This window comes from Astatotilapia calliptera, chromosome 8, assembly GCF_900246225.1.
Source record: "Astatotilapia calliptera chromosome 8, fAstCal1.2, whole genome shotgun sequence".
NCBI lineage: Eukaryota > Metazoa > Chordata > Actinopteri > Cichliformes > Cichlidae > Astatotilapia > Astatotilapia calliptera.
The window spans coordinates 15,360,147-15,373,100 of record NC_039309.1 but is presented as its reverse complement, the minus strand read 5'-3'; the positions used below and the strand labels follow the sequence as shown (position 1 = coordinate 15,373,100).

The 12,954-nt window shown below is 38.8% G+C and overlaps 2 protein-coding genes across 7 annotated transcripts in view; one reads left to right on the top strand and one right to left on the bottom strand.

The window, feature by feature from the left end:
* The window catches only part of LOC113028550 (myoferlin-like), a 26,843-nt gene extending 19,476 nt beyond the window's left edge, over positions 1 to 7,367 (top strand). For 2 of the 4 annotated variants that reach the window (XM_026178922.1, XM_026178921.1), the window contains 18 exons: positions 435 to 511; positions 624 to 680; positions 2,353 to 2,364; positions 2,468 to 2,566; positions 2,699 to 2,827; positions 2,954 to 3,109; positions 3,196 to 3,287; positions 3,379 to 3,549; positions 3,642 to 3,790; positions 4,478 to 4,617; positions 4,705 to 4,793; positions 4,874 to 4,969; positions 5,120 to 5,261; positions 5,401 to 5,500; positions 5,579 to 5,769; positions 6,065 to 6,174; positions 6,267 to 6,414; positions 6,547 to 7,367. In XM_026178922.1, coding sequence (XP_026034707.1) covers positions 435 to 511; positions 624 to 680; positions 2,353 to 2,364; positions 2,468 to 2,566; positions 2,699 to 2,827; positions 2,954 to 3,109; positions 3,196 to 3,287; positions 3,379 to 3,549; positions 3,642 to 3,790; positions 4,478 to 4,617; positions 4,705 to 4,793; positions 4,874 to 4,969; positions 5,120 to 5,261; positions 5,401 to 5,500; positions 5,579 to 5,769; positions 6,065 to 6,174; positions 6,267 to 6,414; positions 6,547 to 6,585 — 1,997 coding nt within the window. In that variant the 3' untranslated portion in view covers positions 6,586 to 7,367. The remainder of the gene's footprint in view (positions 1 to 434; positions 512 to 623; positions 681 to 2,352; positions 2,365 to 2,467; positions 2,567 to 2,698; positions 2,828 to 2,953; positions 3,110 to 3,195; positions 3,288 to 3,378; positions 3,550 to 3,641; positions 3,791 to 4,477; positions 4,618 to 4,704; positions 4,794 to 4,873; positions 4,970 to 5,119; positions 5,262 to 5,400; positions 5,501 to 5,578; positions 5,770 to 6,064; positions 6,175 to 6,266; positions 6,415 to 6,546) is intronic. The other 2 variants (XM_026178924.1, XM_026178923.1) reach the window with 1 other exon arrangement.
* Positions 7,366 to 12,954, bottom strand: LOC113028551 (alanyl-tRNA editing protein Aarsd1-like). Of its 3 annotated transcripts, XM_026178927.1 has the most exons (17): positions 12,776 to 12,948; positions 12,553 to 12,666; positions 12,384 to 12,450; positions 12,200 to 12,298; positions 11,723 to 11,812; positions 11,537 to 11,599; positions 9,740 to 9,868; positions 9,429 to 9,588; positions 9,279 to 9,336; positions 9,043 to 9,199; positions 8,841 to 8,957; positions 8,625 to 8,755; positions 8,471 to 8,537; positions 8,210 to 8,298; positions 7,997 to 8,051; positions 7,822 to 7,916; positions 7,366 to 7,739 (listed from the first exon to the last, which is right to left on the bottom strand). In XM_026178927.1, exons 1-17 carry the CDS (start codon positions 12,808 to 12,810, stop codon positions 7,601 to 7,603), a joined length of 1,665 nt encoding a protein of 554 aa, XP_026034712.1. In that variant the 5' UTR covers positions 12,811 to 12,948; the 3' UTR covers positions 7,366 to 7,600. The 3 variants fall into 3 exon arrangements, with proteins under 3 accessions (XP_026034712.1, XP_026034710.1, XP_026034711.1); XM_026178925.1 differs by lacking the exons at positions 11,537 to 11,599; positions 11,723 to 11,812; positions 12,200 to 12,298; ... (1 more) ...; positions 12,553 to 12,666; positions 12,776 to 12,948 and adding an exon at positions 10,410 to 10,549; XM_026178926.1 differs by lacking the exons at positions 7,366 to 7,739; positions 7,822 to 7,916; positions 7,997 to 8,051; ... (6 more) ...; positions 9,429 to 9,588; positions 9,740 to 9,868 and adding an exon at positions 11,138 to 11,361 and having other exon boundaries at positions 12,776 to 12,954.

Sequence of the window (12,954 nt, the reverse complement as noted above, 5' to 3'; positions counted from 1 at the left end):
CGTTAAAAACATTTGACACATCATGAAATGAAAAATTCCACACAGAAGATTGAGAACTGTTGATCAACTAGAATCTAACATCAGACAAGAGTGGGACCACATTCCCCTCCCAAAAGTTCAGCAACTGGTCTCCTTAGTTCCCAGATGTTTACAATCTGTTTGTTAAAAGAAGATGGGATGCTATACAGTGGTGAACAGTGCTGCCACCAAATTCAAAAGGAACTAATTTTCTTTCTTAAATTATACCATTTGATATGTTTTATTGGGCTTATGAGATTTCTGAATCTTTATTTATCCTTTTTTATTCCCGGCATCCCATCTTTTTTGAATTAGGGTTGTTTATACAGCCTGTAGTATGTTAATAGAGAAACGCTAGGTACAAACTCTGATACAGTTTATGCACAGAGATAAAAGTAACTGCTCAATGTTAACAGTGGCTCTGATGATGGCGTCGCCTCACAAACATGTCTCTATCACCATGGAGGAGACAAGGCCACTGCTAGAAGCTCAGGTACGCCCCACCACCTTTCCTAACACTCAGACGTTTCCTCTGTTCACCTAAGAGCAGAATTTGACTATCAAGTCAAATCTGACAAACTTACTCTGATTACTCTGGCTTACAGTTTATGTACAGCATGTCAGCTGCTGTCGACAAAATGGCATCCCCTACCTCCCATTTTGTATGTATGGTTACTTATTATGGCTTTCTAATTCATAAGGCGGGGCTCCAATGATGCTGAATGGCTGACAATCACAGAGCTAAAGAAAGCTGAACAAAAATCCTATCACAAAGCCATGAATCTACAGGGGAGTTGCCACAGTAACTGCAGTCTTATCTGGCATATTTTATTGAGCACATTGTTATTGTAGCATCGATTGTAGCATAGATGTTCAGGCATCTAAACTTAGAAGCTAGTGCTGCTACTGAAACCTCAAAAAGAACATGCCTACAAGTTTCCTACTTAAAGAAAGTTTGATACTTTGGGAAATACCCTTATTTTTCCTATATTTTCCTGCATGGAGTTTAAAAATGAAACTGCTCTAAATGCTAAATGTGATGCTACTGCTAGTACTCAAGTTCAGACTCAAATTAGGTAGAAAAAGCTAGTCTGGGATTGTCCGTGGGTACAGTCTAAGTGCTATTATTAATTCATTCAACAGTTCAAACAGTAGCCAGTATTAAATCTGTAAAAAAATACTACTAACAACAGCAGTCTTTATGCAGAGATAACTGGGTGGTGGCAGTAGACTCAAATTTAGCACATAGACGTGTGTGGAATCATAATGATTGTTTGCATCTAAATCGTGTGACTCAAGAAAATAAAGGTACAGTATTGTGCAAAAGCCACCTCTCATTCATATATGAGGCTGTTGCTGATTCAGTGCTTTCCACATGCTATTTTATATGGGAGCAAAATCAGAAGCTATATTTCTGCATTTATAATTCCATCAGTTTTGACAGGATGCTCAACCTGACTGGCTTAAATGCAGCTCCAAACCATGTTTTACAGATGGCTGTAGACAGCCACTGTTGTACCTCTCTCTTGTTTGTGGTGACAAAGATTTGAACCAAATGTTTTCTCCCTGTTTCCCTTCCTTAAGAATGGCTTCTTGACAGCCATCCTTACATCGAGACCATTTCTAATGAGGCTTCGGATACTAGAAGAGGCATTGCACCTAGTTTTGTTTTGTATTCCAGACAATTATCCTTGGAAGTAAAATATGCAGAAATGAGGGGTGGCTCAAGACATTTAGACAATACTGTATTTCCCAAAATGTCTTTTTTTTAGTTGACCAATAAATAAATTGTTGTTCTGACCACAAAAGAAACTTAGTGAAAAATGAAATCTATGAATGACGTGAAAATTTAGTCCTTTGATTTATTTAAAAACAGATGTCAGTCATGGCAGGCAATGGGCCTCACCACCAGAGCCACGCTACCTGCTATTAGCACCCTTTTCACAGCAGACATTTTAAACTGGCATAGCATGAAGGGCATATATGAAAAATAAAATCAATATTGATTCAGTAAGTTAACACAAGATATTAAAACAGCAATGTCGAATATTAAGGTATACACTAAATGAAATGAATCATTTAGATCTCAGTTTGATATGTCAAAATGTCTGCTGTGTTAAAAGCTCATTGTTGTTGCTACACCCTTTCACAGAATCACTGTCAGTCATCAAACTGTGGCTGAAAGCACTTTATCAACTTCTTTGCATTTCGATTTTCTGCTATCTTTTCAGTTTTGTTCCATTTAATGTTTGTCTTCTTACTTTTTTTGTTACTGTTATAAATATTTTTGACTTGTTTTTATTTTTGTTTTTGGTGCATCTTCAATCGCCAAAGGTTGCTGAGAAGGTAAGACTTATTAGTAGTTGATGAAATAAGATTTAATAGCAGACAAATCAACTTCTTTTCCCAAATGCAGTGAGATTAAAATGCAGGACAATTCCATCTTTAGGAAAAAGAGACAGTTGATTGGTGGAGTAAATTCTACGTCTCGCTAGGAGACCAGGAGAAATGTGGTCCTTACCTCAAGAAAGGATACGATACCCTCAAAGTAAGCCAGCTCCATTTCCTCACACAACACTCATAAACTAATCATTCATCTTGGTCTATGTATTTCAAATAGTACGTACGCTCCTCTTTGGTTGTTACAGACAACTTGAATGTGAGTGTTGTTCATTTTCAGATCTATGACTGCGAACTGGAAGATGTCCCAGAATTCAAAGGGCTTACTGATTTCTGCGACACCTTCAAACTCCAGCAAGGCAAGAACGACAATGGCGATGATGATCCCACTGTGGTTGGAGAGTTTAAGGTTGTCTAACATCATTTAGAACAATAATATTTGGAGATAGAGAAAAACGTTAATTAACTACAACGGGGGGACTACAGTGAACTTGATTTCTTTGTTTGAGTGTGGGGTTTACTCTTGTACCTGCAGGGTTCGTTCAAAGTGTACCCCTTGCCAGATGACCCAGGTGTAGCTCCTCCACCGCGTCAGTTCAGAGAACTCCCAGATAGCGGACCTCAGGAGTGTCTGGTTAGGATTTATGTGGTTCGGGGCATGGACCTCCAGCCCAAAGACAATAATGGCAGTGTGAGTGTTAATCTGCATTACCTACAGTAATACAAATCTTGTCAAACATAGTACGGTCAGTACCATTTCTTGTCTTTTCTGCTCAGTGCGATCCATACATAAAGATATCACTGGGAAAAAACACGATCGATGACAGAGACCACTACCTACCCAACACCCTCAACCCTGTGTTTGGAAGGTAAACCTTATGTGTCAATGGATTCAAACAGGTATAAATAGAAAATTTATTACATCTTAAGACTTCTATAACTGTCCTTTTTGTTGTTTAGGATGTTTGAGATGACGTGTTTCCTGCCCCAGGACAAGGACCTGAAGATCTCTGTTTATGACTATGATCTGCTTACTCGTGACGAGAAGGTCGGCGAGACAGTGATCGACCTGGAGAACCGCTTCCTGTCTCGATATAATTCATACTGCGGCTTGCCTCAAAGCTACTGCATGTAAGGAAGCAGATGGGAAACCTTTTAATATTTTTTGGAAAACATGGAGTCAGAGCTGAGGAAATATTAATTCCAACTGTCCTGTCATCTAGTTCTGGCATCAACCAGTGGCGGGACCAGCTGAAGCCATCTCAGATTCTTGAGAATCTGGCTCGTCTTAAAGGACTTTCCAAGCCCAGGACGGAAGATAATGGAAATTCACTCACCTTCAATGGAAAAGAATACACACTGGCTCAGTTTGGTAAGGGGTTAGAAGTATAATAGTATAAATGAGTGATTTAGATGTTTTGTGTTGAAAAATGAGCAACAATTAAGCCCTATTATGCCCGTCTACATGCCCTCATTGTTTGGCAAAGATTAACAGTACGTTTTGTCTTTAGCACATTTCACATTGCTACATATTGTTATAGTTTAATTCCCTAAAACATCTAATACTACCGTATATGTTTTATTAATTGAACAAAATTTATTTGAATGCAGCTAAAACAGCAGAATTATTTTGAAATTCAGATGTGTCTCCAACTTTCAGATTTCAAGAAGATGAATCAGTTCATTTGAATCTCTTACTGTTTAAATGATAAATGACTGATCATCATACAGCACATTAGTCAGCTACCAAAGTGCTTTGTACAGTATGTCTCATTCATCCAATCACATACACATTCACACAAGCACTTTATTCTACATTTAAGGGCTTTATATCGAACTTTCACACTCCGATGAATGTACTGGGAGGAAATTGGGGTTCATCATCTTGCCCAAGAATACTTTGCCATGCAACGGCAGGCATCGAACCACCAACCTTCTGATTAGTAGATGCATAGGTCGCAACAACAATACAATATTGTTGTGACTGAACTGTTTTGCCCCTATAACACCAGATTGTTTTAATACCAATCTAGTGATCGATTTCTTTTAATACATTAAGAGAGCAACAAGGAAATTCATCAGCACTTGGGTCCACCTTATGAACGCCTCTGTCTGCACGTGCTCAGAACACAGGGTCTCGTCCCTGAACATGTGGAAACTAGGACGCTTTACAGCACCTTTCAGCCCAACCTCTCTCAGGTTAGACATCTCATACTGTACCTGTTTCTGGCTGCAATGACTCAGGCTCAGTTATTTTTGTAAAATGTATATATTGCATTGGTTTAGGGACAACTTCAGATGTGGGTGGATGTTTTTCCCAAAAGCTTAGGCCTCCCCGAGCCTCCCTTTGACATCACACCACGCAAACCAAAGAAGTAAGTGCTGTGTTTCTCTTCAGTACTTCATCGCTGCGGATGTCACTGAGAGCTAACAATGACTGTGTTCAAATATTCAGGTATTTCCTGCGTGCTGTCATCTGGAACACCACAGATGTGACTCTGGATGAGACCAGTATCACTGGAGAGCGCATGAGCGACATCTATGTTAAAGGGTGTGTTAATTCTGCATCAAAGCCCTTGTTTGTCCAAATCTATTGTTGTTTACTTTCTCCAAAATCTTCCTTTAGGAGGTAGCAGCACTTTGTGTTAGAGGGTTACTGTTAAAGGCCAATGATTATTCATGCTTGTTGTTTATGTGCTAGCTGGATGCCAGGAATGGAGGAGGACAAGCAGAAGACCGATGTCCACTACAGGTCTCTGGATGGCGATGGTAACTTTAACTGGCGATTCGTCTTTGGGCTTGACTACCTGCCAGCTGAACAACTCTGCCTTGTATCCAAGAAGGTGAGGCTTGTTGCCAGTTGGTTTATCATACTGTAGATCAAAGATTATTTTAATACCATTTTAAAAAAATAACACAGGTATTGTTGGAATTAAGTTAAAGCATGTTTGAATGTCTTCTTCTTCTTCTTTTTTATAACAGGAACACTTTTGGAGTCTTGATAAAACAGAGTTCCGGATTCCTCCCAAACTGATTGTTCAGATTTGGGATAATGACAAATTCTCACTGGATGATTACCTAGGTAAGAAACTTTCAAGTCCAACCTGTGTGTCTATGCCTAACCTTTATAAAACCTGAGTACAATGTGCTGTGATCCCAGGTACTGTGGAGCTGGATTTGCGTAACCTGGTTGCTCCTGCGAAGACCCCAGAGAAATGCTCTCTGGATATGATGGATAATGTGGAAATAGGTCCACACAAGGCAGAGCAGAACAAGTCTCTGTTTGCTCAGCAGTCAGTCAGAGGCTGGTGGCCTTGCTCTATTGAACAAGATGGGAAGAAGGTCCTGGGTGTAAGTATGAATAGAAACTTCAGTTTTCATTTGATAAGATGGAACCACAAGACATTTGGAAATGTAGAGTTAAAATACAATATTCCCAAAGTGCCATGAAGAGAAAAGATTAAGAGCTTTGGACAACACCATTATACTTCTACTTTATTTTCTATTGACTAGTCCTAAATTCCTAAATTGGAAATGTGTTACTTGCAGAACATTGTCAGACAAATTGGTCTTAATTTAGTTGAAGTATTCCAAAAATATCACAGGTCCTTGTCGTCTTGTCACTCTGTTTGTGTTGGGTTTTCAGGGCAAAGTGGAGATGACACTGGAGATTGTGAGTGAAGTGGATGCAGACGAGCGACCTGCAGGAAAAGGTCGGGATGAACCCAACATGAATCCAAAACTGGACCTTCCAAAGTAAGAGCCTGCTTTACAAGATTAGCTGGGCTGAATTTTGAAAGGTATACAGGCTATGATGTCTACTAAATACATTTTCTGTCAACTACTAGTCGCCCAGAAACATCCTTCTTCTGGTTCACCAACCCATGTAAGACCATGAAGTTCATTGTGTGGAGAAGGTTCAAGTGGGTCTTTATTGGACTTATCATCCTCATCATAGTGGTCCTCTTCATCGCCATCCTGTTGTATTCTTTACCGGTAAGGACAGACAAAAGCGAACCACTGGACAACAAAGTTTTCTCATATTATAAAATTGTTCAGTCTTATCATCTTTGTACTTATAGGAAACTTGTGAATGTGTGATTGATTGTTCTTTCTTGCATTTTACAGAACTACATCTCAATGAAGATCGTGAAACCCTTAAGTTAGCAATAAGGACCACCAGGAGCAACGAACTCCACACAGATACTGCCAGATTATCTCAACTTGTACCTTTTTTTAACTTTAGTTTTTTTCAACAAATGGGAAGGGGAGCTTGCACATTTGCACTATTTCAACATATGAACACATTTTCTACACCACCGAACTGTGACAATACAGTCCATTACAGTCTAGTTTTGAAAGGGTTTTGTTTAAGACACTATATGGAAAAGGTGTTTCCCATTAGCCCAGTTTGGGTGATATTTAGGGATTACTTTTATTAAACAGAATATTCCTTTTTATTAAAATGTTTCCATATTTGTGGATATTATATATAAATGGGATCACAATTAATAGCTCAAAGTTTCTTAAAGTGTATTTGTATTACTTGACTGCTCAAAAATTGCAAAATTGCAATGTGGAAAATTCCATCTTTCTCATCTCGCAATGGAGACCTGATCCTTACGGCGTAGTGTGTTTTGGGTTTTAAAAGCCACAGAGATGCTGTGTTTTGAGAAAATGTGTCTTAGATGTTCTGATACTCCTCACACTTGAGGACTCACTACAGATTTTACTAAGGCAGCAGTTGTTCTTTTTTCCCCTCCTGGATCGCCTGGAGCATTCTTTAGGTACCTTCCAAGCTTTGACAATTGTCCAGCTGGAAGTCACTTGAACAAGTGATGAAACGTTTCTCCCACTGAAAATGCTACAACCACAAAGACAGAAACAACTTTCTGAGATTTCCTTCCTGGATAAAAGATGGGATTAAAAAAATAAATTGTTCAAAAATTTGGATTTTGACTGAATAAAGCCAGCACTTTACATTTAATATTGAAATATGTACAGCACATGTTGTACAGAAGTTGAATTATATACATTTTCACAAAATGGTCACTTTCTCATGATGTGTAACCCAACACATCATTTAGTGATTACCACAGATTATGGGTGTATAAAACAGCCATGTAAGCCAACCTTAATGTTCCCCTTTTGGAAGTATAAAACGTTTCTTTCTAATGAAAATTTATTCTTCCTGTGAGCTGCGTTGATTGCAGCGCTGCTTCAGTAAAGCCTCCACCTCTCCTCTCCGTGCCAGGCTGTTGGCTTTGCCTTGGAATCGCCCGTTCTTCCCTGCTCCCTTCCCTTGGAGCAATTCTAACACTCTGGAAAGTAAACACACAGATATAGTGCCAACCTACATTAAGATTTTAACAGTAGAAGCTACATAAATATGAAAACTCTTACTGTGGTCCCATCTCAGTGACTAGTTCACTGGGTCCAGCCAGCAGAAACAAACCAGGTCCCTTTTCCTCTCCAACAGTCAGGAAAACCAGTGTTTCCTATAACCAGAGTAGGGATTGAAAATAAATATACTGACGTGGTAATGCCTAGCAGTAAAGCAGTGAAATTGTGATCTTACCTCAGTGTTTATTTCATTGGCAATGATATTCATAAACTCATTGTCTCCCTCTTTTCTACAAGAAGAACAAGAACACCGTTTTGTTATTGACATACTCACCTTGATGCCAAAACGTCACCAGGTTGTAAAGAATGGATCATTTCTGAGGGTTTTTTTTAAATGGTTAACTGGTTAGTGCAGTGTGCCATGATATCTCTAAGCAGAACCTCTTACTTGTGGAAGGTGAAGAAGTCTTTGTGAGGATCATTCTTAAAGCTCTGAGCAATGAGAACCGCCATATCACGAAGCAGGCCCAGGTTAGTCTGCCAAAGACAGTTTTGTAGTAGTTGAGGAGCCTTATATGCAATATCTTAAGCTGAAGCATATTTACCCTGTAAAAAAAATCTAATTCTACTATTATTAATTTATTATTACCATACCATTTTTTTTTTACCAAATCTGTCAAACAGTAATCTAGAAAGAAACTGTTCTTACTTTCTGTAGCAGCTTAACAGACTTCTGCAACTTGTCGACTGCCTCAACGTGCTCATCTGGTCCCGTTCTGATGATAAATGACCAAAAGGAGTTTTCACTTCAAATTTCTGAATGATTCAAAGTTAAATTTTGACTATTCAGATTTAGAACTTACTTTAGAAGTGACACCAGTGAACGCTCTGTGTTGTAGCTTTTCTCTGCATACTTTAGTACCCTTTTTCCTGCCAGGAAAATTAGGTTGGTTTTGTTTTTCTTTCCTTTCTCAGTTCCCAGCAGCTTTATTACCTTAAATTTGAATACAAAGAAATTAGATACACAACGGTTAATGGCACAAACACTAAATATAATTGTGAAAGTGTCAATGTTGTACCTGTAAGTGACCGAGGTTGGAGACGTGGGTTCCACAGCACATGTTGGCATCTATGCCCTCTATATCAATGATCCGAATGGGTCCTGCGTGGTCCTCTGGCAGCCCTCGACTTCTCACCTGATTTGTACAAATACATATTGTGTAATACACTTAACACAGGGCAACAGGTCTCTTTTACAACCAGTAAGTGCAATATCTGTACCTTCTCCACAGCTGGGTCATCTATAGAGAGAAGCTGAACCATGACAGGAATGTGAGCTCTGATCTTCTCATTTACACATTCTTCCAGTTCCTGAAGCTGGCCAGGTTTCACACAGGGAGTGTCCAGCTCAATGGTGCTTCTTTGACGACCCAGTTCCCTGATAAAAACCCAGAAAATCTGTAATCCTACAAGGCTTAGTGGCTACATGGAAAAGAACATATGCAGTGGTAAAGTACCAGGATGTGGTCTTGTATCCAAACATTGTGTCTGCCAAAGCTGTAATCAAATGCTGACCTAAGAGTCAAGAAGAAAACAATTACTGCTTAGGCAACAGGTAAAACAAAATGCGCGATGGCGTTTTTTCCTGTCTCTGTGGTGATTATTACCCGAGTGCTGCTGCATATGATCAAATCTCCTTTCCCAGTCTACCTTCACTTGAACCTCCTGACCCACCTCCAGAGGTGAGGCCACAAAATGCAGGGCGTCCGGTCCCTGCCTTGTCACTCTCAAAACTGGGACATCTCCAAGGAATCCATGGTCATCTGGCTGCAGGAGGACAACGTAAAGCATGCAAATTTTGCAAGTGACATTGTACAGTCTCGCATTTGCATAAACATTTGCAATGAAGGAACATGTGACGTACACATTTAAATAATGGAGTAAGAACTTGAAAGAAAAAGAAAATGAACATGCTTACCTGGCCACCTCCCTCAGGAAACAAGATGGTATCTTGTAGCTTGATGTGGAATCCTTTAATAGTTTCTTTCTTTCCATTTACTTCTTGTTTTAGTTCCGCCGGGCAGCAGGAGACTACAGAGGTAACAAACTGGAAGGGGACCAGAGAAATAACGATAATAATCGTGTCATATAAAATTTACAACCAGAAACATTACATGCTTCTTAAAGGACTGCAGTTGTTTAAGTGTGTGCAAGATTTCAGTCTCATACAAGACTTTATAAAGGTCTGGCTTTGTAAAGGACAATTTATGTGACAGCAAGTACAAAGACTGAAGACTTAAAAAAGGTGACAGTATCCTAAATTCTCTAAATGCATAGCATTTAAGGTGATTTATTACTTTTAAGCGGCGTTTTAAAGGAGAAAAATGATACGATCTGAAATATAGAGTGTGGAAATTACACAATTACAACCTCTAACAAAGTAAAACTGAATAAATCTAAGGTTATGTAAGATAAAAGTGCGACTCGTAGACTATATATAAACGACCTATAAATCAGTTGCCAGCCCTTGCTCTGGTTACAAAGGTAGCTAGCAGGTGCATCAGTTAGCAGGCATGCTAATCACTTCTGCACCGAACTGCTGATAAATTTCCGGGAGGTCTTTTCGGATGCTTTTAAAAGCTTCGCACCTCTTTCATATAGCAGTCTCGCTGACACTGAAAAGCCATTTTGTCCTGTTTTTGAAAGGAAAACTGCGCCAGCCGGTAGCACGAGCACGGGGAGGTGAAGCCTACAGCTGTCAGCTGACGCCTACGGGTACCATAATAGCCCAAACTTAATGACTTCGACTTTCGCTTCATAACTTTTTAACTTAAGCGAAAAAGATTAATTAAGCCACTATTATTTAATCATCTTTTAAGTGCACTTTTTTTAACAGGAGGAAGAGAAAACCTTAGGATGTGCTCTATAAAATCGAATAAATTGCAACCCGAATTGTAAAATGTAAATAAAACCAGAATGCAATGATTTTTTAAATCTGATACAGCTATAAATGATTCTCAGTAGAACGCAGACAACATACCAAACGTTGAAAGTGATGAAATGAACCGATTTAAGAGGAAATTGGGTAATTTCAAATTAGACAGCATTTCAACAAAAGGCTGGAAACGTTTTTTTTTACAACTAGTTATGTTAACCGGCAACAGGTCACTAATATGACTACGTATAAAAAGCGAGGCTGTGTTTTTAGTGCATTACTACGAGTGTAAACTAAATTTGGGCTACTGATTGAGACTTTTAAATTTACTGCAACGTTACTGCCATCTTCTGGAGTTACCGACACAATCATGTTCTATATCCCCCAGTTCATTCAGCTAGTGTTATTACCTCAAGCAACATAATGCAATTTTGTGTTTAATAAAACTTTTATTATCAATCACATGCCGGTGTACAGTAAACAATTACAGAGCAATAAATAATCTCACATAAAATATCATCATACATTTAAAAACAGCATTTTGGACAATAGCACATCCATTTTTAGCATATAATACAGCTTTCAGTAAACAAACTGTTGTCCTCAGTATCCTGAGTTATACATTTACAGCAGGCTTCACCAGAGAGGATAAAGTATCAGTCAGACTGTTGAAAGGGAAAAAAATGGATGAATGGTCAGTCTCCGCAATAAAATAATCAATATAAGTTACAGATTTTCAGTCGGCATTGATTGTAGAATACTTAAATATAGACTATTGCAGAAGCAATTCCCAATTTTACATTGTACACTCCTCACTTATATGGAGAACACTTCACTTACATCACTAAGATCCCCCATATCTGGAGCTTCTCCTTTGTCACTGTTAGCCATCTCTCGGATCATCTGTAAAAGGAAAGCCATTTAAACAAAAAAATAATGGAAGGTATTGCATATTACATGCACTGGGATCAGAAGCAATATTGGAATTTGATTGATCTTATTACTAAGAAGACTGAATTCACTCACATCCACATAACGGTCATATTCCTCCTTTCCCTCATCGTCTTCGTGCTCCCAGTCCCTCCAGTTATCAAAGTCAACTGAAATCCAACTGGCCTGTGGAATGAAGACATAACAGCACCATTTTAGGTATTATTTACTAAAAGTAAAGTTGCAAGAATTACAGAACATCCTACTTAGTTAGTTGTAATATCCTCAGGCACTCTATTAATACTTATATAAAGCTTCTCTTTGCTTATATAATGCATTTTTATGAGACGGAAACAGTGAGCTAAGACTTTTTCAACTTAGGGTTTGTGATTGAAACTGGTAAATGAATAGTGAGGAAGTATCATTGGTAAAAAAAAAATTCTTCAGCCTCATAAAAACAGTCTTAACATGAGCCATGCTATTTTTATGAACCTGAGTAAATACCAGATGAGAAGAATAGAATACCTTGATACTGATCGGTTTAAGGACACAGACACAAACACGTGTGCTTACCTTAGCTGGATCTTTCTGAAGACGAGGCCAAGCACAATCAGGTTTCATCTTCCTTAGCAAGACATTGATGGTGCGGTCATAGACCCTTTCTCTGGAGTCCTTTCAAGTGATGACAAGTTAAAGGAGCGTTTAACAGCCTGCTTTCTGTACATTGAAGAATACAGAATATAATGCGGATGCTTACGTGGATCTGGACTTTGTCATAGAAGTGCAGCTCGTTGTAGTACACATCATCTGTTTCGTTTTTGCAGCTGTTGCAGAGAGGCAATGGGGTTGTCAAAGAAACCATTTTAGACATTTTCTAAACTGAATCACATGTGACTTCAAGAGAGGGAACGTCTTTAAAAACTCACCACAGAATCAGTTTGTCTGGCTGGATATCAACTTGGACATCTTTAGGTTTCTGAACCATGAAGTTGATGGTGACGTATTTCTTCCTGTCAAACCACAGCGCATGTGCTGGCTTGCTGTTAAAACACCAAGAAACTGCTTAGGAATCAAACCTGAAACCTTTTCATAATGAAAGATTTAGGAAAAAAACATGCTTTATTGCTCAGTGAGTTTGGCAGCACTTACCTTTCCTCTGGTCTGACAATTTTAGGTTTGTTCATTCTTGTTGTTGTTTTTAAATAAAAGAGAAGTTGCTATACAATTCCTTTTTACCAAGAGAAAGCTAACTCACACGTGTCCAGCTGAGTTAGTAGTGTGCCCTGATGCAGCGGCCAGGCCCTAAAAGCTATATATAGACCATCTGG

Excerpts from the sequence above, each read along its gene's own strand:
- LOC113028551 (XM_026178927.1), bottom strand. The coding sequence starts at position 12,810 with ATGAACAAACCTAAAATTGTCAGACCAGAGGAAAG. Across the intron at positions 12,667-12,775 it reads ATTGTCAGACCAGAGGAAAG|CAAGCCAGCACATGCGCTGT; the intron begins GTAAGTGCTGCC and ends GTGTTTTAACAG. Across the intron at positions 9,337-9,428 it reads TCATATGCAGCAGCACTCGG|GTCAGCATTTGATTACAGCT; the intron begins GTAATAATCACC and ends CTTGACTCTTAG.